The sequence below is a fragment of the Petaurus breviceps genome, unplaced genomic scaffold, assembly GCF_028583685.1.
Source record: "Petaurus breviceps papuanus isolate PSGF00001 unplaced genomic scaffold, PetGlider_PUasm1.0 214, whole genome shotgun sequence".
NCBI classification, from domain to species: domain Eukaryota; kingdom Metazoa; phylum Chordata; class Mammalia; order Diprotodontia; family Petauridae; genus Petaurus; species Petaurus breviceps.
Window position 1 is genome coordinate 17,603,181 of NW_027185863.1, and position 25,401 is coordinate 17,628,581.

The window sequence follows — 25,401 nt, forward strand, 5'->3', positions numbered from 1 at the left end:
TTTAACAATGAGGCAACTTACAGACTCAAAAAAGAACATTTTTATAATATCTGTGAAAGAAATTGTATAACATTTTCATTTTTGAGGGGTGGAACTATTTGAGCTTTTAAATATAGTGGCAGGCTCAATCTCATTAGAAGAATGGAAGAATACTATTTCCAGAATAGATCATCTTTTGGTACTAAAATGACCACATATAATATTTGTAATTGTATATTGATTATTTTAGAGAGGAAAACACAACTATCATGAATATTCAAGTGAACCCCCATTCACAAAATGTGGAATTACAGGTGAGAAAACAAATATTTTTTCTTATTATATTAATAACCAATTTTACATACAGGACTCGATGATCTTCTTTATGTTTGGTCCTTCAAAGCTGACCTTGGCCAAAAATTCACCCCACCCTGACCATGTTATCTGGGTGGAATCTTGAAGAAGCTCACCATTGTTCAATGTTAGTAGGACTGGGTGGAGAATACCTTCTTTTATAAAGATTTCTGGGGGCAGAATGATCTGGAAGTGCTGACATGATCAAAGTCTGCCAAGTGCTCATCAGAAAAAGTCCATCTCATATTACAATATTCATTCTCTCATTAATTCTTCAACCAGGACTGATATTTGTCTGTCAGGAACATCCATTTTTCCAAAAATATTTATGGAATTCAGTATCGCCACTAGGGATCTTTGGTTATAAGAGAGACAACTTATTTCAATTTATTGATTAGCTGCTAGGCTGACTAAAAATTTATTATTAATTACCTCAAGATACAGTTTCTTGAACTTTTCATTCATCTCACAGGGTTACATAGAACTCAGTTTGGATAATACTCCCTCTATCTGCTGAGAAGATTGCACTTAGAAGCATGTACCACATAAATAAAGTTTAAATAAAAATTTGTACATACACTCAAACCAAGCTTAGTTTATCATTTCTTCTCTTCCCCCACCACCACACATTATCTTTTCCTCACTGACAATCTATCACTGTGTAATTATAGGTTAAGTGCTGAAAATGTGTTGAGTTTCCAAGTTGAGTGCCCAAAATGGGGCAGCCAGGTAGCACAATGAATAAGAGCACCGGCTCCAGTGTTGGGATGACCTGGGGATTGAATCTGGGCTCAGACACTTAGCACCCACCCAGAAACACCTGGCTATGTAACCTTGAGCAAGTTACTTAACCCCAATTGCTTAGGGGAGGCCAGATGGCTCAGCGAGTAAGAACACCAGCTCCAGTGTCGGGATGACCTGGGGATCAAATCTGGGCTCAGATAATTAGCACCACACCCAGAAATAACTGGCCGTGTAACCTTGAGCAAGTTACTTAACCCTGATTGCTTAAAAAAAATATAAGAAAAAGAGTGCCCAAAAGGATGAATAAACAATAAAGCACCAAAAGTTGACACTTTAGATGGATAAATTTCCTTCTTTACTACCTGAGTCATTTAGAAACATTGCAATTTGAATCACTGGCAACATGTTATTTTTCATTTGTTTCATATTTACTCTCTTAGTACCCCAAATTTAAACAGTTTTGTTTCACAGAGACAAAACTCTTTATCCTTTAGCCTACATGGGTCTATACCACAGTCCCTTGATGATTTTATCACTCTGATTCTCAGCACTAATCCTTATATTTCAATAAATTCTCATCACTTCCTTCATCTGATTTTCCTGGCCCATACTCTGCTCCTGGTGCCTAAATTTATTCCATTCACAATCCCCTAGGTTCAATTTACAAGCCTCTTCCCTTTTAAAATAACTATAATTTTAACTATGCCATGAAGCTTTTCTGACTAATATAAAGTACTGATTTTGTGTCTTGATCACGTCATAATAATGTAAATATATATTAATACCAAGCTATAAAGCTTATCTATAAGGCAAAAGGTCACACACATACACACATATTTAAAGAGAGAGAAAATCCTTTGTTCCACAAAAGAAGTTGTCGTTTTGTTGTTAGTTTGAATTCATTATAGTTTATGTTATACTAAATTCTAAAGTAGTCTTATAGGAATCATAACAACTGTACTTCTAGGTGATCCCAGAATTGTTATGAAGTCAAACAACTCAACTCAAACAACAGGCAAAATCACTATCGTGAGCCTTCCAAGCATTAGTTCTCATGATGTACTATGAAAATCAGTGTACCTGGTAGGCACTTTAAGATGACTTCTAAGGCAACCATTAAATATCATTTTAAGGAACCTCTTAACAATATCCTGATTGCAAAATCTAGTGTACAGCTAGGGAAAATTAGAGGAGGTTAAAAGAGAGAGGAAAATATTAAATAGAGAAGGCAGAGGGTAGTAAACAAGTTTCATGAGACCAGTTATTTTAATACATAAGGAAAGCACTACCCTCTACTAAAGTGATGTTATAGCCTAATACAGTTTCTACATTACTATCCCATCCCATCCCATCCTATCCCATCCCATCCCATCCCATCGCATCCCATCCCATCCCATTCCATTCTATTCCATCCCACCCCACTCCCCCACCCCACTCCACCCCATGCCATGTCAAGCTCTTCTCTGCTCTACTCTATTCTACTCTACTCTCCTCCTCCTCCTCCTATTTCAATGTAAGATTTTCATGGCTCTTAAAAATGCTAAATATGATGTAGCATTGCCCTTAAGAAATAAAAAAGCATAAATAATTATATTAATAATGAGTGTATTAGACTAAACATATTACATATACATCTTCATTCTGGGGGAGAGGGTGCTCAAGCCAAAGTTTTGACTTGTGTAGGGAAATGCTACCCTCTACCAATGCAAATAAGCACTTCCTCAGCAGGAGAAATAGTGGTTTTCCTCTCCCTGAAGGTCTTCAAGTCCAGGATGGATGAGCACTTGTCAGGTATAGCATAGTGAACATTCATTTAGTGTATGAGTTGGACAACAGGACTGTAAGGTCCCTTCCATGTCTCAGATTCAGTGATTCTGTCATTGCATAAAATTGCCTAGAGCAATGAGAGATTAGGTTCACAATACTAGGATAGATTTGTGTCATTATTTGAACCCATTTTTCTTACTCTGAAACTAACTCTGTCTACAATATGCCATGACTGCCTCTCATACCTGTTCAGACACCACCAAATGTACCTTGCTGTAACAATAGCTTACATCTTTGGCATGCTTGAGTGTTGATTAAAACAAACAAATATTTTGATTGTTTTTTTCATGTCTTGTTATGTTAATAATATAGCTAATACACTCCTGCCATCTTTATATATTTCTAAATATTTGTCATGGTTCTTACCAGGTGGAGTAAGGATCCTCCTGAAGAAAGAGTTGTGTGAGGGTCAGCACCATCCTTCAGTAGGCGGAGTACTGAAATATGAAAGGAAAGGAGTTAATGAATTGTTCTATTCGACCACCTACCATTTTTGCTCACCAGTTTTATTATTGCCATTAATAAATAAACCAGAAACAGTCTATGAGAAACCAGAGGTCATTTGAAAATACATAGAGTGAACATTTCATACCTCATGCATTAAATCAGGTTGTCAACATGCATTTATTAAGTGATTACTATTTGCCACGCACTGTGCTAAGTGCCAGAGTGAACAAAATAGTTAGAAACACAATCCTTTCTCTCAAGGACAATCTCTTCTAATGAAAAGACAAGGAAATAACTAGGTGTATAAGATAGACACATACACACATATATCTATGTATGTATGGACATGTGTGTATAGGTATTGTATATCAATATACTTTATATGTACATATATCCTATATACATAGATATATACTATATATGAATAGATAAAACATAAATGTTTTATGTAACATTTTATACGTGGCTTCTCATTACATTCTAAGAATTTGAATTACATGATATCTCAGGTGAATTTCAGTTCAAAATGTACAACCCCACTATTCTGGCAAGGGGTCTAACGGGAGGTATCATATTTAGCTAAAAGTAAAGACTGAAGAATCAAGAAGGTGGGCAAAAGAATAAGGATATGAAACCAGGTCTTCTGGCTCTAGTTCTTTCTTCTACTGTGCTATATTATGCTCTTTGTTGTTCCTTCTAAATTAAAGGATAAGCTCAAGGTAATGGACCTGACTTAACAACCTATAAAGAAGACTCTCCAGCATGGAGGAGATGACATCAAGGTAATTTTAATTGCCAAGATAGGCTCAACACATCAGTGAAGTCTCTTCAAAGAAGCTCAAATAGCGAAAGAAAAACTATGAAGGAAAAGCAGTAAACAGACTTTCCAGATCAAAGGGGTTTAGAGAATGGATGATTTAACCAGGTTTGTGGTAAGCAACATTGGAATATAAATCTCTCAAAATCCAGATTGTTTATAAGAAAATGAATTGCTTAACTGATATTAGTCTGAAGCTCTTAATAATATTTGGAGACAGATGAGACTGATTTATATTTGCAAAGGTGCTAAACCTTTGGATTAATAGAGGAATATATGATTTTTAAAAATCTTAGACTTATTTTTTCTCCAGATATAACTACAAAAGTGTTATTACAAAATAATCCTGTCAGTATCATGCCAAAAAAGAATGATAGCAACAATAATGTGATAAATTATAAGTCTGCAAGCTGAGATGAATTATCATAATGTTATATGAATAATATGATATTGGTCTAAGAAGTTCACTAAAATTTATCTCAACAATATGTCAGTCAGAAAGAGCTAACAAATCATACTACCTACATTCTATGTCACTGTCAAAATTTCTTACGTACTTATATGCATGTAACACTATTTTGTCTGCATCTTTATATAGAATTTGTTTTAGTTGCTGTTTTGCTGTTGTTGCTTACATCACAAAGACTATTGATAATAAACAATAAAAGGCATACTAAAATATTTCAGTAATGTATCAGCTATGTCAAAGATCAAAGACAAAGCCCGTTCTAATCATTAGCTGCAATTACTAACTCCTCCACAACTTAGGAAACTCAATTCTTTCAAGATGATAGTTAAAAATTTCACAATAATACCTCTCAGGTTATCATCATGACAGCCTATCTTCTCAGAGTCTAACTCCATTCTCTCAGGTAATATTTCTTCAGACTTTTCTTCCTTGACAAAAACTTCCCTCAGTCTCTTAAGAGAAAACTTCTCAGGATTTTTGTAAAAATTGAGTAAATCACTTAAATTATTTCAGTTTTTTTAAATGCCAAGAGGTTAATCCCTGATACATCTATTAAGTGGGAACAAATCTCTTTTGCTCAGTAGATGTGGACAAGGCCTAGAAGTTCCTCAAAACAAAGACATTTCAATGAGGCTGGATAGAAAGTCTATTTTGAAGAGGTTAGGGACTTTTCACACTTGAGTAAATTTTATAAAAGGAGGAGCTAGTTCAGAACCATTGGGAGATATCTATAATCTGGTGGTAGAATGGAAGGAATGGGGCGACCAAGAGCTAAAAGCTTTTGTAGCACGAGACAAGGAAGTAATGGAGATGAGTCATCAGCACTATAGGCATTTCAAAGAAGAAGGCTCTGCTGACATCACCAGATGTACTCTCTTCATCAACAACAGATGGAAATTCTAAGAAAAAAAGTTCTACTTTCCCCTCCATAGTGTCTACTACCAGAACTTGTAAATACTGTTAACCCAAATATTTGTGGTAAATTTAGTTTGCCTCAATGACAAAAAGACTGGGAGGTAGATGCAAGGAAGTTGATTCATTGAAGATCCCTTACTCTATTCCAGTCAGTATCAATCCATTGGACATGATTATAAGTTCTGTATATTTGGCTCCAGAGCTGTGAGCAGTGGATGGGAAACTCACTTGCATAATCATGGGAAGCTAACAAGAGGCCCTCAACTCTTGTTTTTCATTGTCATGGTGACCAAATCCAGTGTGGTGGAGGTGATTCAATTACATGGAAAGTCCTCCAAAATTATTTTTGTACCTCTGGACCATTCTCTCTTGTCCAACATGAGCAGGTGCTCATCTTGTGACCATCTTATGACCACCTAGTCAGTGGAAATATCTCCTGCCTTGCCCAATCTATGACTGCTCATAAATTGTTTTGCTTATTTTAGCCTATGCATTGTATGTCAACCAATGGAATTATTGTGTATCTTGTATAGCTGTTCTTGAATGTTTAAATATCAAAGCCTACAAAAACAGTGACCTAGAAGGAGGGGGCTTCATTAAAGGGGACCATGGATTCTTTCATAAAGTGCCATTGGCTCTGAGCTCTGCCTCAGTTTCTCTTATTGTAGGTTGGATAATTTTTATCCCCATAGAAAGAGATAAATGTAGCTAAAGAAGAAGTCCAAATTTTGCCTAAATATCAGTATGTTATGTGGCAGCTCAGAAAAATTCTGATTATATTCCTATTTTTAGAAATTAATATAATTTTTCTAGAGCAGCCAAGGAGTGAACAACTTGATCCAGAGGGATCATTATATTTACCTTAGGCTAAAAAAGAGTGAATTCTTATTATAGATGCTATCATTTTGGTACCACACATTCTCAATCCTGCAATAACAGTTACTGTTGACTCATTTTTTCAGTCATATCTGACTCTTTGTGAACCCATTTGGGGTTTTCTTGGCAAAGATAATAGAATGGTTTGTCATTTCCTTCCCCAGCTCATTTTCTAGAAGTGGAAAATGAGGCACACCCAGTTAAATGACTTGCCCAAAATCACACAAGTAGTAGGTGTCTGAGATTCACTTTGAATTCAAGTCTTTCTGACTCCAGGCCCAGCTCTCTATTCACTGTGCCACCTAGCTGCTCTAATAATAATAATAATTTACTCCACAATTGACAGATGCAAATTTTCATGCAGGTTGTTTCAATCAGTAAGAGTTTAGGTGACAAGTCAAACAGACGGTATGGTATGACAGATGCAGCATCTGAACCCACTTCTTCCTAACTCCAAGGAAAGCCCTCTATCTTTCATACTACATTACTTTTTATGATGCTGTTAAACTCACATATTCCCTACACTCTAGAATGTCATGAATTACAATAAAGTGAGAAGCAAAATAAAATAGTGGATAGAGAGCCAGGAAAGCCTAGTTTTAAGTCCTATTTCTGAAACATTGACTTTGTGACCCTGAGTAAGTTCCTTTAGGCAAGGCACTTAACCTCTTTTTCTGTATGCTTGGGAATTGGCCAAGAGTATAAGTTGAAGAGGAGGTGCAGGCCTCCATTGATAGAGGGATTCTTTTTACTTAGGATTTCCTTATAGCAATAAATAAACAATAAAAACTACAAGTCTAGGGCATACCCTTTGTGAAAATCAATAACAGCAACCTGCATTTTTGTAAGGCTAATGCAATTTTCTCATAACATTTCTGAGTTAGGCAGTTCAAGTTGTTACACTCATTTTATAGGTAAGAAAATGAGGTCTAGAAAGAATAAATAAGTTGGTTACTACATGACATAGTTAGAGTGTTACAATGGAATGCAGAAACCAGAACTCCAAATGCAGCTGGCTGTTATTGTGTTCATGAATTTGTTTTTCTCCATATATAAAATTGTTATAAATTTTTGTTATAAGAATCATTCAATGGTAAACTTTACAGTAGACCATTCTCTCCAAAATGATTATAAGGTCCTTGATAGAGGAAAGAAAGAAAATTTATTTCTCTCTCTTTTGCATGTTATCGATCTATATCCATTGACACATTCCAAAATGCCCTCAAAGTGCCTAATGAAAACATTTTTAAATGTATATTGAAAGTAAATTTGAGAGGCAGCATGATATAATGCCTGGAGCCACAAATTTGGAATCAGGGAGATTAGGGTAAGAGACCTGCTATACCTGCTAGATCCTAGGGAAGTCAATCAAACTCCTTGTGCCTCATTGTCCTAGTTTGTAAAATAAGGGATTGAGACTAAATCTCTAAAATCCCTTCTAGTCCTAAATCAACAATTGCAAAATAGTTTAGTGGACCTAAACTGGAATAGAAGCAATAAGGTAAGGTTTAGAGTATAGGACATCTTGTGTTTGAATTACAGATTTTAAAATTTTGCTATCCATATAAGCTGTAGTGAGTCACTTAGTTTCATTGGTTTTCTCTTTTTTTTATCTGAAAACTGAAGTCCTTGAAATTTATATTTTCTAAGGCCTTTCACAGCTTTAAATCTAATGACTCCATGAACCTAAACCTCCATGCTCTGATGCTAGCAGTCCATTTGATTTGCCACAGAGTCCAAAATTATGACGGGTAAAATAATAATTATAAAAATAATTTCTGGGGCAGCTAGGTGGCACAGTCAACAGAGTACCAGCACTGGAGGCAGGAGGACCTGATGCTTAAAACTTTCTAGCCAAGTGACCCTGAGCAAGTCACTTAACCCCAATGGCCGTGCCTTCCCCCCTCCAAAAACAATAATAATAATAATTTCCTCAGGCATTTGAAAAGTTTGGCAACAAATCCTACCATTCCCCCTTTAATTTAGAAAACATAGACTACTTTTAAAAGAAATCATTTGATCTAACATCAAGACATTGTATTTTTGATGAAAAATTCTTTAATTCTTCTCAAACATCAGTTTGCCTATTTATTATATAACATGATGTAAAAATATTTAAATATATCATACAATAAAACTAAATAAAATGTCCTAGTTCTCTGGGATTTCTTAAACTCTACCATAGGGGGAAAAATCCCAATTAGATTCTGAATCTGAAGGTTCTGAAACAACAATGCCTAAACCTGCACTAAATCTTCAGTTCCCTGACTATCACATGGCAGACCCAAAATGACCATTTTATTACATCATAAATTCAATGGTAGCATCCTTCTTCAGGCCTTGATATAAAAATAGTAAATCTGTACAGTACTCAATAAAAATACATGTTCCATTTTTTCATTCCCTTTACTAAGCCCTATGCCCAATTATTTTATATGACTTTAAAAATGCCATGATGACTGGCAGATCAAAGTTTGAAAACTAACTTTGATTAATACCCAAAGGAAACCAATTTTACAGAGGGGAACATTGAGGCAGAGAACTCAGATTATTAATCAATACTTTTTAATAAATCCAGCACTTGAGATACTAAAAATCACAGAAGAAACAGGAAAAATTAATAAATTTAGTTGATTGAATGAGATGAATGGAAAATATTTTACAAACTTTATAGAAAAATTAAAAATTCAATTATTATTAATATATATTTTTTGTTTAGAGAATATTCTCATAACATTATACAAGAGAATGGTACCCCAGTGGGATGTTAGCAAACGCTATAGATATCTGCAAAATCAAAAGAGAGAAATATTGAAATGTAAAGGGAAAAGCTTTCAGGAGCAAATAGACTTTCTACACCCTAAAATTTATGGGTGAAATTTGAATATTTTAATTTTCTATGAAAAGACCAGAAATACAATGAAACCACATCTAGGGCAAAAACTTTTGTCCTTAGCCATTCATTCATTTACATATGATTTCCAAAGGAGTAAAGCAGGTGAAAAAGACTGAAATGCAATTAATCACCATAAGACAGCATCTGCTGAAGTGGAAGGCAAGCCTTCTCTCATCTCTTTCCACAGAGTGACAAAAAAAACCTCATAGGCTTTGAGGTAAGGCACTGAGGATTCTCAGGAAAGAAACTTCTGTCAGTTGATGTCAATCTAAAGTCCCTTGCCCTAGTAGAATGAGCAATGTAGCACCGTAGCTAAAGATTAGCATGGTACCCCCAAACCCAGCCATTGGCTGAATGAGGAAAAATACTGTACTACTGCTATCCAATGAAAATCAACGTCAGTTGGGGCAGCCAGGTGGCTCAGCGGTAAGAGCACCAGCTCCAGTGTCGGGATGATGACCTGGATCAAATCTGGGCTCTAGTACTCAGCACCACACCCAGAAAATAATAACTGGCTGTGTAACCTTGAGCAAGTTACTTAACCTGGATTGCTTTAACAAAATAAATAAATAAATAAAAGAAAATCAACGTCAGGGCACCAGGAGAGGACCCATCTAGCAAAGATGCTATATCCTGAGAAGTGCAACTTGCCAGACCAAGTATGGCAGTAACTCCCCAGGAATAGAATGTATAACCTGCCTAGCTCCATTCAAGTTGGCACTTTTGAGGAGATTCATTGAGTGGTCAGTGAGAAGCCCATTATCTCAAGTACCACTTAAAGCCACTTTAGGAGATGAAGAGATTAAAGTAGGCTGGTCAATGAAATTCCCAATCTAACAGGGGCCCCTCTGCCCTGGGGTGAAAAATGTAATAGATAAAGCCAGAAACTCCCAGGTCACCTCATCTCTCTGACTACTGCAGGTTTTACTCTATAAGAACCCCTAACCTCTCCTCGAGAGTGGACATCTTCCTTCAGCGAGGTTCCCCTTAGGCTGAGGTCTCTCTTGATGGGTATTGCCCTTAAGGACCCATCTCCATTAAGCCCCCCTCTTGGGGAGGGGGGTTGTAATGGTAATGTAATTTTGAACTTGAAGATCCCTTTTGTGTTGGCAAAAGTAGCAGGTTCTTAACACTTAGTAACTGATCAAGCCTCTGATTGGGGGAACAGAAGGTATGAACTCCAGTCCCTTGTTACTGAGTAACAGGAAGTTGGCTGAAGGAAGTGAAGTAGCTAATACTGTGTATATAAGAAAAGCCCCAGAGAGGTACAGTCAGAATTTCCTTGAGTCCAAGATCTGGTGGCAGAGCAGCTACAGAAAAATGAAGAACTGAGTCCTGAGGACTTGTGGTGGTGGAGCTTCTTCTGAACAGGAGCCCAGAGCCAGGAGCCAGGAGCCCAGGTGACTGAAGCATGACCAGGATGCTGAGACTTTGTTTGTTTGTGGCTTGGTTGAGCCTTGAATATCTTGGAGAAGAAATGGTGAAGGAGCTGACATGGACCAGACCTTGTGAAGGCTAATGTGGACAGGACCTGCCTAGAGAGCTGTTCAAGGAATTGGGAGCTGTCTGCCATTGAATCTAGGTAGAATCTGAGACCATGGAAGGGGATCCAGGGAATCTGATAACAGGCCCCAAGTCAAAATGAAGAAAAGACCTCTCCTTGGGTACTGAGTAATTTTGAAATTATAGTTTACTAGTGACCTAAGGGGTGGAGGGTTTTGTGTATTTTTTGTGTATTAGTAAGACTTTGCTGAATAAGTGACTGATTGTACTTTGAGTACTTTGACTATTGTTACTGATTAGTGACTGATTGAGTTAATCAGGACTTTGCCACAAGAGTGGAAAACTTTGACTGTATACATTGATACTACTAATAAGTGACTGATTGAATTAACTTAAGAGTGACTATTTTGTGCCTGATTAATTAAGAGTGACTATTTTACTTTGAGACTATGTTGTGAATATTATATTTTGATTTTCTGTGATAATTTGAAATATGGTGAATGCTGTATTTTGAATTATGCTGTACTTTGATTTTGCATGGATGTTTTGCTTTTGTTATGGAATAGAGTGATTACTATACTGAGTAAACATAACCTTAAAAAAAGCTGTTCACAGTAGCAGTTCTTCTGGAAAGCTTCTGTGCATGGCATTAGAGGGGGCTGCCATCCTTACTTAGCTGGGGTTTCCTATAAGCTGCATCTCCCTTCAGGGGCAAAGTAGTCTGCTTGGTGTGTTGTGTTATTCCCAGTAAATGCCTACACTTGATTTGGAGAGAGCCTGAGCAAATTATTTCAGGGAAACCATGCACACCAACATTCTGGGGTACCCCTGCCCCTCATCTCTGGTACCACTGCCCTGTGGATAGCCATGGTCCATTATCAAATGACTCTAGCAGCATCTGCCCAATAACATAGTGAGCTAGTAAGTCCCATACAGCAGTCACATGCCCCTCTGGAAAAATAAACTACTCAGGGCTGATTGTTAGCTATCCCATTTAATCTAGCAGTACCAGAACCTGATGAGGATGCAGCTCAGTCAGAGAATGAGCTACTCAGCAAAGTCTGGCAACATGTTTGCTGGTCTAGCTGAGATACCTCACACTTGTAGAAGAAAGCCCAATTTATCTGCTGGTCCAGTGGAGATGTGGTACATTGTGATGAACTGTCTCACTGACCAGAAAAGTAATTGATAAAGAACTTCATTAGAACCCTCTAGAAAAAGAAAGGACATTGAGTAATGAGGTAAGACTCTGAGAGCCCTCAGATATATATATTTCTAATCCCTTCAACTATTTTCATAGTGAGAAAACTTTAATCAGTTACAATTATCATTTTTTCCATGTAGGAATGTTAAAAATAGTTCAGCTTTGATAAGTTCCTTATGATTTCTTTTCCCTGTTTAACTTCTTATGCCTTTCTTGCTTCTTGTATCTGAATGTCAAATTTTCTATTCAACTCTGTTTTTATTCATCAAGAATGCTTGAAAATCCTCTATTCCATTGAATGATATTTTCCCCTGAAACATGATACTCAGTTTTGCTGGGTAGATGATTCTTGGTTTTAATCCCAGCTCCTTTGCCCTTCGGAATATCATATCCCAGGCCCTTTGGTCCCTCAGTGTAGAATCTGTCAGATCCTGAGTTATCCTGATTGTGTTTCCACAATATTCAAATTGTTTCTTCCTGGTTGCTTGCAGTATTCTCTCCTTGCTCTGGGAACTTCAGAACCTGGCTATAATATTTCTATGAGTTTTCTTTTTGGGATCTTTTTCAGGAGGTCATGGATTCTTTCAACCTCTATTTTGCCCTCTGTTTCTAAAACATCAGGGCAGTTTTTCTTGAGAATTTCTTGGAGAAATTCAGACAAATCAAGAAAACCCCACCCTTTTAGGCCTGTAGAAGCTATTAAAAAGTATACAAATGTAGATCCTGACTCTATAGAAGGGGCAGCAATCTTTAACATGTATTTTATTAGTCAGTCTGCTACAGATATTAGGAGTCAACTGCGAAATTTGTATTGGGACCTCAAATACCTCAGCCCCAGTTACTGGAGATGTCCTTTGGAGTCTTTAATAACAAAGACCTGGTTGCAGCAGAGAAGAAAGGACGCAGGGAATGAACCAGAGACAGAGAACATGCTCAATTCTTGGCTGCTGCTATGGCCAGGAAAAGCCCCTCCAGGGGACCCCCTTGGAGGAAGCCCAGTTACTTGGGCAGTGGGGATACCTGCTTTCAATGTTGCAAGCAGGGTCACTGGTCCAAGGAGTGCCCCTCCAAGGCACCCCATTAGAGGAAGCCCCAGGAACCAACACCTTTAGAACTGTGCCCATCTGACCAGGAGGGACATTGAAGGAAGGATGGTCACTGTGGTAAAAGTGGTAAATCCACCTGCCAATACCCTGTCCTCCAGTCTTCACAAGACTCTGAACGACAGGGAAGCCTGGGGCTTGGCAGTGCTCCCACCTTCTCCATTTCCCTCACTCAACTCTGGGCAAGCATCAAGGCTGAAGGTAAGGTTATCCACTTTATTATGGCTAAGTTCTCTGTTCTAACCAATTGGTTCTACCCTCCCCTTCACCGGTCAAGTCAGGGGCATGGAAGGGGAAAATTAAGGGATGTTTCCAGATATACCCAGGCTCCTGCCTACTTAAGGATCTGTTATTTGAATACTCCTTCCTTATGCTTTCCTCTTATCCTGTCCCCTTGTTGGGAATAGACCTGTTGGTGAAATTGGAAAGCCAATTTTCTCTAGTTAAGCCTCCCAGATCTCCCGACACTTACAAGTGTGGGAGATAGTTGAGTCAATAGTTGGGATTAGGAAATTCCTGGGTGAGTTATTTCTGCCATCCCAGCTTTGTTCTTTACTCCTAGATCCTAAAGTGTTCCAAGCAGTGTCATCTATATCCAATTAAACCCAAGGCCTGGGAGGGATTGCAATCAAGTTAATTGCTACTCAAGGCCCAGACCACCAGCTGAAAACTTTTGAGAATTTGAAAACTAAATTGACCAACACTCCAGCTTTACCCAATCCAGAAGAAATCTATTACTCTCTATAATGATGGAAGGAGAAAACAGGCTTTGGAAGTTGTTGCCTGTTTTTGAAAACTTAGATTCTGTGCCTTCTATTGATGTCCATGTGCTAAATGTCCATGGAGCAATTTAGAAAGGAAAGGGATATCTGACAGCGTTTGGCTTTGCCACAGTCATCTTTAATTCCTACCAGGGAGATTGTCTTTTACCTATTTTTTGGTGTCTGATTGGTCATTGTTTGCTTAACCTCTTTGCCAGGTTTGTCACCTCCAGGCTTCAAGCTATCAACCTCTGGATGATGACTAAGGCTATGCAAATCTCTGACTGAATCCAAGCTCTCCAGCACACTGGACGTGGCATCATCCATGTTCCAGAGTCCGACGCGTTGAAAGTTAAGTCTGACCCCCTTGAACAGAACCCAGAAGGGACAGGTATAGCTCTATACCCCTTGCCAGCAGGAAGCACTTTCAGAAGATGAGACCTTCACCATTTACCTCAAAGGAATTTGAGTCCCATTTATTTTTGAGGGGAATGATGAGGTATGGGCTCTGGGACCCCCCACCCCCATCCCAAGCTTTCCTTGAGTCCTTGAGGTACAGGCTGTGGGAACCTCCCTTGGACTATTGATTAAATCATCCCATTTGATAAGGCATTTGCTGGAGGCCATAAGCCTTACATTGTGGCTGAGCCCAAGCCTCTGTGAGTAGACTTCTCACCTTCTGATCTTCTCATACTGTCCCAGGCAGAACCTGGTTGCTCCCCAATCTTATTTATCTCCACCCACTCTTTGTTTGCCCTAAGGAACTATATTTTAAGTCTTTTGTGGGGAAAATCTTAGGAGTTTGGAATTTTCTGACCTATTCCACCATCTTCCCTAAAATCATCTCTTCTGTTACTTCTTTATGAAATCTTGAGTCAAGTTTTTTTTTTCTTATGAATTCACATTCATCTGACTCTTTTGTTCCACAGAAAGCAAATTTTCAGGCATCTCACATTTGAAATGTAAGCCAGGGGTTGGGGCCAAGATGACGGAGTAGAAACAAGGTTTCCTCAAGATTCCCACTTCCACCTCCTCCAATTCATGTAAAAAATGATTCCAAACAAACTTTGGAGCTATAGAACTCACAAAATTACAGAGAGAAGCTAATCTCCCACTGAAGACCTGCTAGCAGGCGGGCAGGAAGCTGATAGCACAGTGCTCTGGAAGCCGAGCTGAGCCCAGCCCAGCATGAGATGGAGGTTTTAGCCGCAGCAGGGCACAACCAGCTGCCAGCTGATGGACTTTAGATCACCAGAAACTGTGGCAGTTTCCAGAATTATCAAACCATAGATGATAAGGACAAAGGGAGAGGTCAGTGTAGTGTGGACTTTGGGAAGCATGAGTCTGGGAGTGCAGTCCAGCCTTTGCACCTTGGAGGGAGAAGAGGCTGAGGTACAGCAGCTGTGCAGCCACCCTCTTGTGGGTGCCTCAGAGCTGCTAGCCTGTAGATTGTAGGGGGACCAAGTGACCAGTCTGAGGGGTAATTGCTCTTGCTTTAACCTGCTTGGATGTATATCACTGTCTAGGGTGGAGGTCCTGGGGTTCATGACCAGATTGGCAGAACATATGGAGGCTTCAGAGAGGGCACCCAAGTAATAGCTCCATCAGCTGAGAAAACCCCAGCAATTGGGACAAGTCTCCCCTCTTGGATAGTAGAGTTCTAGTGTGGCAAAAAGCTGGAAAGTCAAAATAATTGAGTGGCAACATGAGCAAGCAAAGGAAGCAAAGAAAGCAAAGCAATCCAACTTTAAACTCCTATTTTGGGGACAAAAAGGATCATACATGGAACAGGAAGAAGACAGTAAAGTCAGAACTCCTGCACCAAAAGCTTCTAAGATAAATATGAACTGGTTATAGGCCATACAGGAGCTTAAGAAGGATTGTGAAAACCAAATAAGAGAAGGGGAGGAAAATTGGGAAGAGAAATGAGAATGATGCAAGAAAATTATGAAATGAGATTCAACAACCTGACTGAAGAAAATAACACTTTAAAAATAGACTACCTCAAATGGCAAAAGAGGTTCAAAAAGCCAATGAGGAGAAAAAATCCTTAAGGAACCCAATTTGTCAGTTGCAAAACGAATCTCAAAAGCTCACTGAAGAGAATCATTCCTTCAGAATTAGACTGGAGCAAATGGAAGTTAGTGACTTTATCAAATATCAAAATACTTTTAAACAGGGGCAGCCAGGTGGCTCAGCGAGTAAGAGCACTGGCTCCAGTGTTGGGATGACCTGGATCAAATCCCGGCGCAGATACTCAGCACCACACCCAGAAATAACTGGCCGTGTAACCTTGAGCAAGTTACTTAACCCCTATTGCTTAAAAAAAAAAGATACTATTAAACAGATCCAATCAAATGAAAAAATAGAAGGCAATGTGAAATATCTCATTGGAAAAACCACCGACCTTGAAATTAGATCCCCAGGAGAGATAATTTAAAAATCATTGGACTACCTGAAAGCCATGATACAAAAAAGAACCTAGAAATCATCCTTCAAGAAATTCTCAAGGAAAATTGCCCCAATGTTTTAGAACCAAAAGGCAAAATTGAGATTGAAAGAATGCATCAATCACCTCCTGAAAATGATCCCAAAAAGAAAAGTTCTAAGAATATTATAGTAAGGTTCCAGAGTTCCCAGGTCAAGGAGAAAATATTACAAGCAGACAGGAAGAAACAATTTGAATATTGTGGAAACACAGTCAGGATAACAAAGGATCTGGCAGCTTCTATACTGAGGGATCGAAGGGCTTGGAAAATGCTATTCCAGAGTTCAAAAGAGCTGAGATTAAAAGCACGAATCACCTACCCAGCAAGACTGAATATCATGTTTCAGGGGAAAATATGGTCATTCAATGGAATGCAGGATGTTCAAGCATTCGTGATGAAAAAAAGAAAACAGAGTTGAATAGAAAATTTGACATTCAGATACAAGAAGCAAGAGAAGCATGAGAAAGTAAACATGGAAAAGAAATCATAAGGAACTTATCAAAGTTGAACTATTTACATTCTTTTGTTGTTGTTTTTTGCTTTTGGGAGAACAGTTGGGGTTAAGTGACTTGCCCAAGGTCACATGGCTAGTTTTTCTGTTAAGTGTTAGGTTGGTTCTGAACTCAGGTCCTTCTGACTCCAGGGTCAGTGCTCTATTCACTGTGCCACTTAGCTGCCCCAAATATTTATATTCTTACGTGGAAAAATGATAATTGTAAATTTTGAAACTTTTCTCAATATGAGAATAGCTGAAGGGAATAGAAATGTGTATATATATATATGTCTATAAAGGAGGGTATATGGGCATATGAATACATATGTGAGTATGTGTATATATGTTTACAGGTATACATAGATAGGGCACAGGACCAATTGAATAGGAAGTGACGATACTGGAAGCGTGAAATTGAGAGGTAAGAGGAATATAATGAGAGGAGATGGGGAGAGACATAATGGGGCAAATTATCTCATATAGAAGAGACAAGGGAAAACTATTACAATGGAGGGGAAGAACAGGAAGGCAAAAGGGAATGTGTCAATCTTAATCTCAGTGAATTTGGCTTAGGGAGTGAATGACCTACACACTATATAGGGTATCTCATCCTATATGACAGTAGGGGGAAAGGGGATGAGAGGGGGGATGATGGAAGGGTGGACAGGCTGGGGTTTGGAGGGAATTTGGAAGCACACACCTTTGAAAAGGGACAGGATCAAAGTAGAGAATAGAACAAATGGGGTGTGGGATAGGATGGAGGGAAATATAGTCAGTCTTTCATAATATATCCGCTACGGAAATATTTTGTATAACTACGCATGTAAAACCTATAGTGAATTGCTTATCTTCCCCGTAAGGGTGGGTGACAAGGGAGAAAGGGAAAGAATCTGGAATTCAAAGTTTTTAAATCATGTTAAAAATACATACACACATATATTATTATTATTATTATTATTATTATCATTATTATTATTTTACATGCAATGGGGAAATAAGATATACAGGCACTGGGGCATAGAGATCTGCCATGGATCTACAACTGGAATGTTGGTGGGGGGATGTGGGGGGATATAGGAGAGACATATGGGGGAGGGGTATTCAGTGGGATCGCTGTTTTGGGGTGATTGGTAGGAAAAAATGTGGAGAAAATTTGTAACTCAAAATCTTGTGGAAATGAATGATGTAAACTAAAAAATAAAAGTAAAATTTAATTAAAAAAAGGAATGTAAGCCAAAATTCTTACACAATTCACATGTAAGCTAAATTAGGACATTTATACTAAATTAAGACCGGTTATGTTGCAAGCAATCTTTGACATTAAATTGCTTCCTTTTTACATTTTATGAAAAAATCAGATCTGATTTTATTTTCAAAAAACTATAAGTATTACCATGACTCTAAGATTCATTCTGGTCTATCCTGGAATAGGGCTAAGGAGATTTTTCAATAGCAAGTGATATTGAGAATGTTTCAGCCAAGGGATTTCTGCTCAGGAAAGGGTCAGAAGCACCAAAATAATAGATACCATAGTTAATAACAGAAGAATAAATTGGCTAAACAGAGGGGGAAAGCATAATGCAAAGTCAAGGTCAAAAACGAATGTTGTTGCAAAGATAAAAAACAAAACAAAACAAAAAACAGGCCATAGGTCCAAGGGTTCAGGGTTAGAATACATGGTTTAATACTTGGATAACAAGAATTATATGAAAGTTTAATACATATTTTCTCCTATTTGTTGCATTCAGTTTTTATGGATATGTTTTTTCTTTTTCTTTTTACTGTCCAAATTTATGAGCTTAGCTCCATCCTATAGTTATATGTAAATTAGTAGAGTATCTCTCATTATTATTACTAAAAAAACCAGCAACAGGAATTAATAGTAGTCATCAGATATTTAATGAGGTGGCTTGTCTATATACTTCCAAACAGCAGAACTATTAGTAACTAGTAGTTACTAGTAGAATTAGTAGTAACTAGTACTTACAGGTGAATGGATATTAATTTAATACAAAGATAATTAATTTGATATAAATTAAAACAAATATTAATTTAATATTATAATTTTAGTTATTTAATAAAATAATTTATATTTAATAAATATTATGATTTTATAATTTAATATTAAATAATTATTTAATATTTATATTAATAATTTGATATTTATTTAAAATTTCAATTATTTGAAAAATTATTTAAAAATATTAATTTAATAGAAAGAAGAACTTTCCAACAATTAGTAGCATCTAAGAATGGAATGGCTAGCATTATTGGCAGTGAAGTGCTCACCAATATAAATGCTGAGGAAGAACCTTGTTCACCATCTTTCAAGTAAATTGTAGATAGATATATCATAGATTGTAGATGAAAGTTATTTTTCCGTTGAAAACAACAACAAAATCAGCCAACACAAGAACAGGAGGAAAAACTTAGCTGACAAAAGAAAACCTTGGAAATGATAATAAAGGCAAAGAATACCAAAAAATGGTTAATGATGGCAAAGAAACAACTCCACAAGCTGGGTTTCAGGTTTTGGACACACAACTGAACTGTACCACTTTTCCCCATAACTTCTTGAGGAAAGTTTATCTCATAATATTTTGAGTTGGTGGGATCTTAGAGAACACATTAAATAGCCTTCCTTATATTAAAGAACAGGAAACTGATATCCAGAAATACCAATAATGAAAAAGCACTTGAGTTCCCCAATTACCTACCAGGAGACAAGATAAAATTTTTATGAATTAGCTCTAGGGACAAGATAAAGAGTGAATTTCTAGAGTCTCACAAATTTTCCTTATTGTCAATTTTTATTTATTTTGCTTATTTTTTACAATTAATTTATTTATATTATTTATTGTAATTTTAAGACATAAAAAGTCTGTAGTATCACTGTTGGAATAAGTAATACTAGAATTTGATGCTAATTGTTGTTATTTAGATAACAATTTGCCCTTTTGTAAGTTCAGCCTCAGTTATTAGCAATTTTTAAATAATATTTTTTGGTAAGGATTCCCTATGATGTTATATCAATCTGTGGAAGTAACTTATAAATGTTGTTTGCTATGAAATAGAAGGAAAGTCAGAGTTATTCTTAAAACTTTATAGATTGAAAACTTGAGGGCTTGCTTTATTTTTGTCTTCATATAAGTATTGCCTAATATACAGGGTAGGTACTTTAGGTAGGTACATGGTAGGTACTTTATAAATGTTTGCTGAATTTAATTCAATTATACTATATTTCTAATATTTTTGAGGCAGTAATCATAAATTACATCAATATAACTATAGTGGTCAAAGTATTTTTGCATATTTTTAATTTAGTTATCACAATACTCCTTGGAGATAGAATGATAGGGTTTAGATATACACAGGTTATAGGCTTGTGCATTTTTATACTAATTTGACTTCCCTAATACAATAAAAAATACATATTTTTGTAATCAAACTTTTCAATGTGATTTAAAAAAAATGAATAGCTACCATCTTACATCATATAAGAGTATATCCTAAGAAGTTGAGAAAGTTTGAACCCTATTAGCCTTGTTGGGACCAGTTCCAATGGTCTTTAATTCTGTGTCAAATCAACTCAATACCTTTAAGTAATTATTTTACCCTGCTCCTTCCCCAGGTTCTTATATCAACAACTAACCTCCTTTTCCTCTCATTAATAAGACCATTTTTCTTTCATATACAGATGTATGCCCCATTAAGCATTTATAACTGTTGTCCCTAGAGATCTTCTTGTTGAGAAATATGCACCTTGTGACACTAATGCAGAAAGAAAAATGAAGCTCCCCCTGGAAATTATCAATTCCAATTTCAATACTGCCAGAGGCATTGGGATTTGGTACAGAGAGTCTAGACAAGCCTATTTAGAGGCTGATAAAAAAAAACACCAATCTTATGAATTAGTTTTAGTTTTCTTTTTAAATGGAAGAAAACTATTATTCTGACATGAGCAACATCATTTCTAAGTACCATATGTTTGCCATTTCATTTTTAATGGGCTCATTTTCACCTTATATCTTCATTAACAGCCTTTAAAATAAATTCTCCATTTTGACAACCAAGTTAAGCTTGCTGGTACATAGAAATCCCTTTAATAATTCTCAGGAGCTCACAGATAATTTTTGTTTCATGAAAAAACAAATGAATGCAACAGTTATGATGAATACGATCACAGTTTAAACCAGTGGGTACCTCTCTTTAGGAGGATGGACAAATCTTGATTTAATTATAGGGTGGTCTTATTTGAATTTCCTCCGCTCACATGACTTTAGTCTTTATTACTATTACCCACAAGGGTTCAAGTTCCATCATCCAGATCTCTGAAGTACATCTACCTGAAACACTAATCTATCCTTCCATTGCTCTCTGTGCCTAAACCCCCTTTCAGTATGTTTATCTATATTATAACCTCCAGTCACTCCACATCTTCTTGCTTTCTAAGTGTATTGAATCTATGCTGGCCTCATTTTCTATCTTCAATATCTTTGATCCTTAGGTAAACCAAGTCAACTTTATGCTGACCTTGGTCCTTAAATCTACTTGATCAATCATTCTTCATTCCTTTTCAAAATCTAACCTTGGGTTAACCCCATCCCCCTAACACCATTTGTATTCTCTTTTCCTACTCTTTCAGTGCCCTTGGAATAAATCAATACACCATAGTGACTTGGACCAATAAAAATTTATGCTATCTAACTTTAATTGGATCTTCAATGCTACATAGAAATCTTTTCTTCTTGTTCCCTGAGTGACTGTTTCATTCAGTATATCATCTGCTTCAGATTTTTCTTCTATCCTCAAACTCCCTACATCATCCATACTTTCATCACCTCCACTGAGTAGATAAAACTCTGTGGTTTATATATAGATGGTTCTCATTTCTACATCTAGACATCCAGTCCTGAAATCCTTTTGAATACCAAGTCTATATCACTGTGTGTTAGACATCTGTGCTTGGATGCTCCATAGGAATCTTATTCTAAATATGTTAAGAAGAAAAAACATCATCATCCCACCAATGTCCACTCTGACCCCTATTCCTTATTTCTGTAAAAGACACTACCATCCTTCTAGTTACTAAGGTTCACAAATTTTGTCATCTTTAACTTTGTCTTCTCCATCAACATCTCAGTCTGATTGATTGCTAAGTCCTATCCATCCTGCCTCAATGAAATTTCTCACCTTCACGCAATTCTCTTTTTTCGTCTATTCTCCTCAAGCAGGTCCTCATTATCTCTCAGTTGAACTATGCCAGCTGCAAATTGGTGTCATCTCTCCCTCTCTAATTTATCCTCCACACAAATGCCACATTCATATTCATAAAGCATAAGTATTACTAGTTCAAGAACTTTTAGTTCCAGAAGGCTAAAAAATTATGCATACCCTTTGACTCAGCAATAGCATACTAGTTCTGTTGAACAAAGAAATTAAAAAGTCAATTGAAAAAGGACCTATATATACAAAAATATTTAGAGTAGTTAATTTTGTGGTGGCAAGGAATTAAAAATTGAGGTACTGGCCATCAACTGGAGAATGACTGAACAAGTTGTGGTATATGACTGTGGTGGAATACAACTTTACTATAAGAAATGATGTGCAAAATGCTTTCAGAAAAACCTGGAAAGACTTAAATGAACTGATACAAAATGAAATGAGAAGAACCAGGAGAATATTGTACACAGTAATAGCAATATTGTAAGGATGATTAATTGTGAATGACTTAACTTTTCTCAGAAATACAAAAATTAGAAGCAATTCTGAAGGACTTATGATGAAAATGCTCTCCACCTCCAGAGAAAGAACTGATGGAGTATGAATACAACTCAAAGAATACTACACTTTATTTTTTTTTGTTTGTGTGGGTTTTTTTGTCTATGTTTTCTTTCATAACATGACTAATATGGAAATATATTTTCCATGATTGCATATATACAATTATAACAAATTGCTTGCTGTTTTAGGGAGAGGGGAAGAAGTGGGAAGGAGTGAGAGAATCCAGAACACAAATTATTTTTAAAATGTTAAAAATTGTTTTTACATGTAATTATGGAGGAGGAAAGAGTCTTTGGCTCATTATTGTTCCTAAAATAAAATTCAAACTCCCCTCTTTGACATTTAAAGCTCTTCACAGTCTAACCCCAGTCTGTGTTTCTGGATAGGTCTACATTCCAACTAAACTTGATGATGCACTGTTTCCCATAAATAACATTGTTCATCCTCACCTCTTGAAAACTCTACCTCCATTCAACTTTCAGTCCAACTACCACCTCCTACAGAATATTTTATCTTATCTCATCTTCTCAGTTTTTAATCCCACTCCACACTCAAAAGTACATAATTGTTGTTTTTATTTTTTAACTTTGTCTTTACTTTGCATTTCTGGATCTATTTGCACATTATTTGCCATAGTAGATTGTGTTCTCCTTAAGGACAATGAATTTTTCTTTTCTATCTTTGCATCCACCACTCCATGACACATAGCTACCTATTACATTAATAGCTTAATATTACACATAATAGTTACCTGTTACATTAAGTTGAATTCATTTCAAAATATATGAGAAACTTGGAAAAATCATGAGTAAGTGCCCTACTCAGTAGTTTACATGTCTTAATTGGCTTTATACAGTGGAATACAATGTGATATACAATGGGATACAGTGGAATAATATCCATTTCCTAGTAATATCATATTTTAAAATATTTAATTTAAATTTACAATATTCATTACATATCAATCATTTTCTATTACACAAGTATAACACATTATGCCAATGAGTGCATTTTAGCAATTGTAAATCAATGTGTTCTCTCAAGAGTATTTTATATACTTATACTTCATTTCTATTGCTAGGACTTTCAGTTTTAATATTTATTTAAAAATTTACTTAAAAATAAGCAACAATAACTATTTAAAAAATTAAACTAACCATTATTATTTTTTCTGTCTTTATATTATGGTCACACTATTTATTAGTTAGAGGCATCAGGAAAATATATGTCATTGTATTTCTGAAAGACAATGCATTAATTCCACAGTAAGAATTTCTATAGCTTATTCATGTGATCCTAATACTCATTTCCCACATGTCTGATTCAATAAATTCTTTCCACATATTAACAAAATTATTTAACTCAGAAATGTATACATTTTAATGTTTTAACAATTTAACAAAAATTTAAAAAAATTAACAATTCAGCGTCTCCAAACCCTAAAGCTTAACCTAAGAGATGGAATAAAACATTTGTAAGATGCAAAAAATGCCAATTTAATCATATGTATATATGAATCTGCAAGGCATGCTTCTTAGGATCTTAGGGCATCAGAGCTGTAGTCTCACGCAGATTTCATCAGATAACAGCACTTTATTTGTTATCTGATATCTCTGAGTCAAATTTCTACTTAAATCCAAATAATAAAAATGATGGAAATTGGTCTTTAATTTGTGAAAAACAGGTCAAGTCCACAAACATTTGTGAAAACTTACTACATAAAATAAGTTAGGATATATTAAAGATAAAATAAAGAAAAGAGACATATTCCTTGCCCTGAAGAAGTTCAAATTATTCTGGGAGAAGAAATTGAATAGAGATAACTAAGCATAACTAAATCTTTAATGTAATGGGGGAGAAGAGAAATCCAAAGTATTAGGAAAGGAAGAGAGAAAAGGTACTTTTAGCTTGGGGAGACCATGGGAGTTTTATTAAAGATGTGGCACTTCAAATGAAGAATAGTATCTTGGTTTACAAATAAGGATCATGGGGTCTATTCAATTATCCCCCCCCCTTTAAAGTAAGTGAGAAATGATAATGAACTAACAACATAAGCAGATGAGAGAATATCTTAATCAGTAAATCATTTAAATAAAAACTTTCAGCTGAGTGAAACATCTTTGAAAACCATTGGTTAAACTTTAATGATATCAAATAGCAAGTATGTAGATGTCTGTAGGTTGACTGTAGGTTAACTGAGGAAATCTGGACATACCTTAAAAGTCATCTATGAATATCATTCCATTCCAAAACCAAGAGACTTACAACAAATGCTGAGTCAAGAAAGAATGTTACAATCAAGCCCTTAAAAATTAATCACTTGGAGATAGAAGGAGAATGTCTTGGCTTTAGTATAGATCTCTAGGTCCCCATGTCCTTGGTCAGAGGATTTGAATTCTTTCATCAGTATCATAGCAGTTTACCCAGGACAGAAATAGGTGATGGTAATGTCTACATTGGGAGCTGGGAACAGAATAGATGTAATCAAGTAAACAAATTCAAAACTCTATAAGCAGTCTTTTCCAAAAGCTATGATATACTTAAGGGGAACTTTATGAATACCCTACAAACATTAGGGTAATACTTCCAGCAACTGAAGCTGTAAACTTCTCCTTTGCCCCATATGATCTCTAAGGCTGAGTTCATTCCTTTCTAGATCCTCCATGTATTGGTTCAAGTCTCAATGACTCTTTTGGGGGAAAATAAATTCTATATTAGCTGTTTTTACTGTGACACCTTA

At 36.3% G+C, this 25,401-nt stretch overlaps 1 protein-coding gene across 1 annotated transcript in view; it reads right to left on the reverse strand.

Moving 5' to 3' along the window:
• MYO16 (myosin XVI) overlaps nt 1-25,401 on the reverse strand; it is an 871,975-nt gene that overhangs the window by 666,700 nt on the left and 179,874 nt on the right. Inside the window, exon 3 of the mRNA XM_069094125.1 lies at nt 3,271-3,341. Coding sequence (XP_068950226.1) covers nt 3,271-3,341 — 71 coding nt within the window. The remainder of the gene's footprint in view (nt 1-3,270; nt 3,342-25,401) is intronic.